At 41.8% G+C, this 740-nt stretch overlaps 1 protein-coding gene across 1 annotated transcript in view; it reads left to right on the plus strand.

Moving 5' to 3' along the window:
• Positions 1-359: 359 nt before the first annotated feature.
• LOC116078648 (olfactory receptor 10-like) overlaps positions 360-740 on the plus strand; it is a gene marked incomplete at its 3' end in the record, with an annotated part of 7,101 nt that continues 6,720 nt past the window's right edge. The window contains exon 1 of the mRNA XM_031354005.1: positions 360-738. Coding sequence (XP_031209865.1) covers positions 360-738 — 379 coding nt within the window. The remainder of the gene's footprint in view (positions 739-740) is intronic.

The raw sequence follows: 740 nt of genomic DNA on the forward strand, positions 1-740 counted from the left end.
GCCCTACATTTGATCTTGAAAATGCAGTTTCCAGGTTAGTGCATTTGGATACAAACATCTGTTCTGTTAGCAAGGCAAAATATCAACTCTACTTTCACAAAAAGAAATATCAGATTCAAGGGATTGACAGACATGGCAAGAGTTCTGGAACACACAGGCAGTAGGGCTAAAAGTTCAACTAAATACTCTTATCATTTTAATCCACTTATCTTTATAACAATGAGAGAAAGACTATTCAACAGATGTAACTGAGCAGCAACATGGAAATAAAAGTGCCTGATTTAGAGAATATTATTTAGATTTGTGATCTTCATAGTGGTCACTAAGTTAACCCCTGCTGTTTGTGCACATAAAAGGCTATGGACAGTTTCAATGCCACTTTAGAAGAAAGGTTCATTTTGGTGGGCTTTTCAGATTGGCCTCAGCTGGAAATCATCCTTTTCATTTTTATTTCAATTTTCTACTCCCTAACTCTCTTTGGCAATACCACCATCATCATTCTTTCCCTAATAGACCTTCGACTGCACACCCCCATGTACTTCTTCCTCTCCCACCTCTCTTTCCTGGACCTCTGCTACACCACGAGCACCGTGCCACAACTCCTTATCAATCTCCATGGACTTGACAGGACCATCAGCTATGGAGGGTGTGTGGCACAGCTGTTCACATCTCTTGCCCTGGGATCCACTGAGTGTGTGCTCTTGGTGGTGATGGCTTTTGACCGCTATGCTGCTGTGTGT

This window comes from Mastomys coucha, unplaced genomic scaffold, assembly GCF_008632895.1.
Source record: "Mastomys coucha isolate ucsf_1 unplaced genomic scaffold, UCSF_Mcou_1 pScaffold5, whole genome shotgun sequence".
NCBI lineage: Eukaryota > Metazoa > Chordata > Mammalia > Rodentia > Muridae > Mastomys > Mastomys coucha.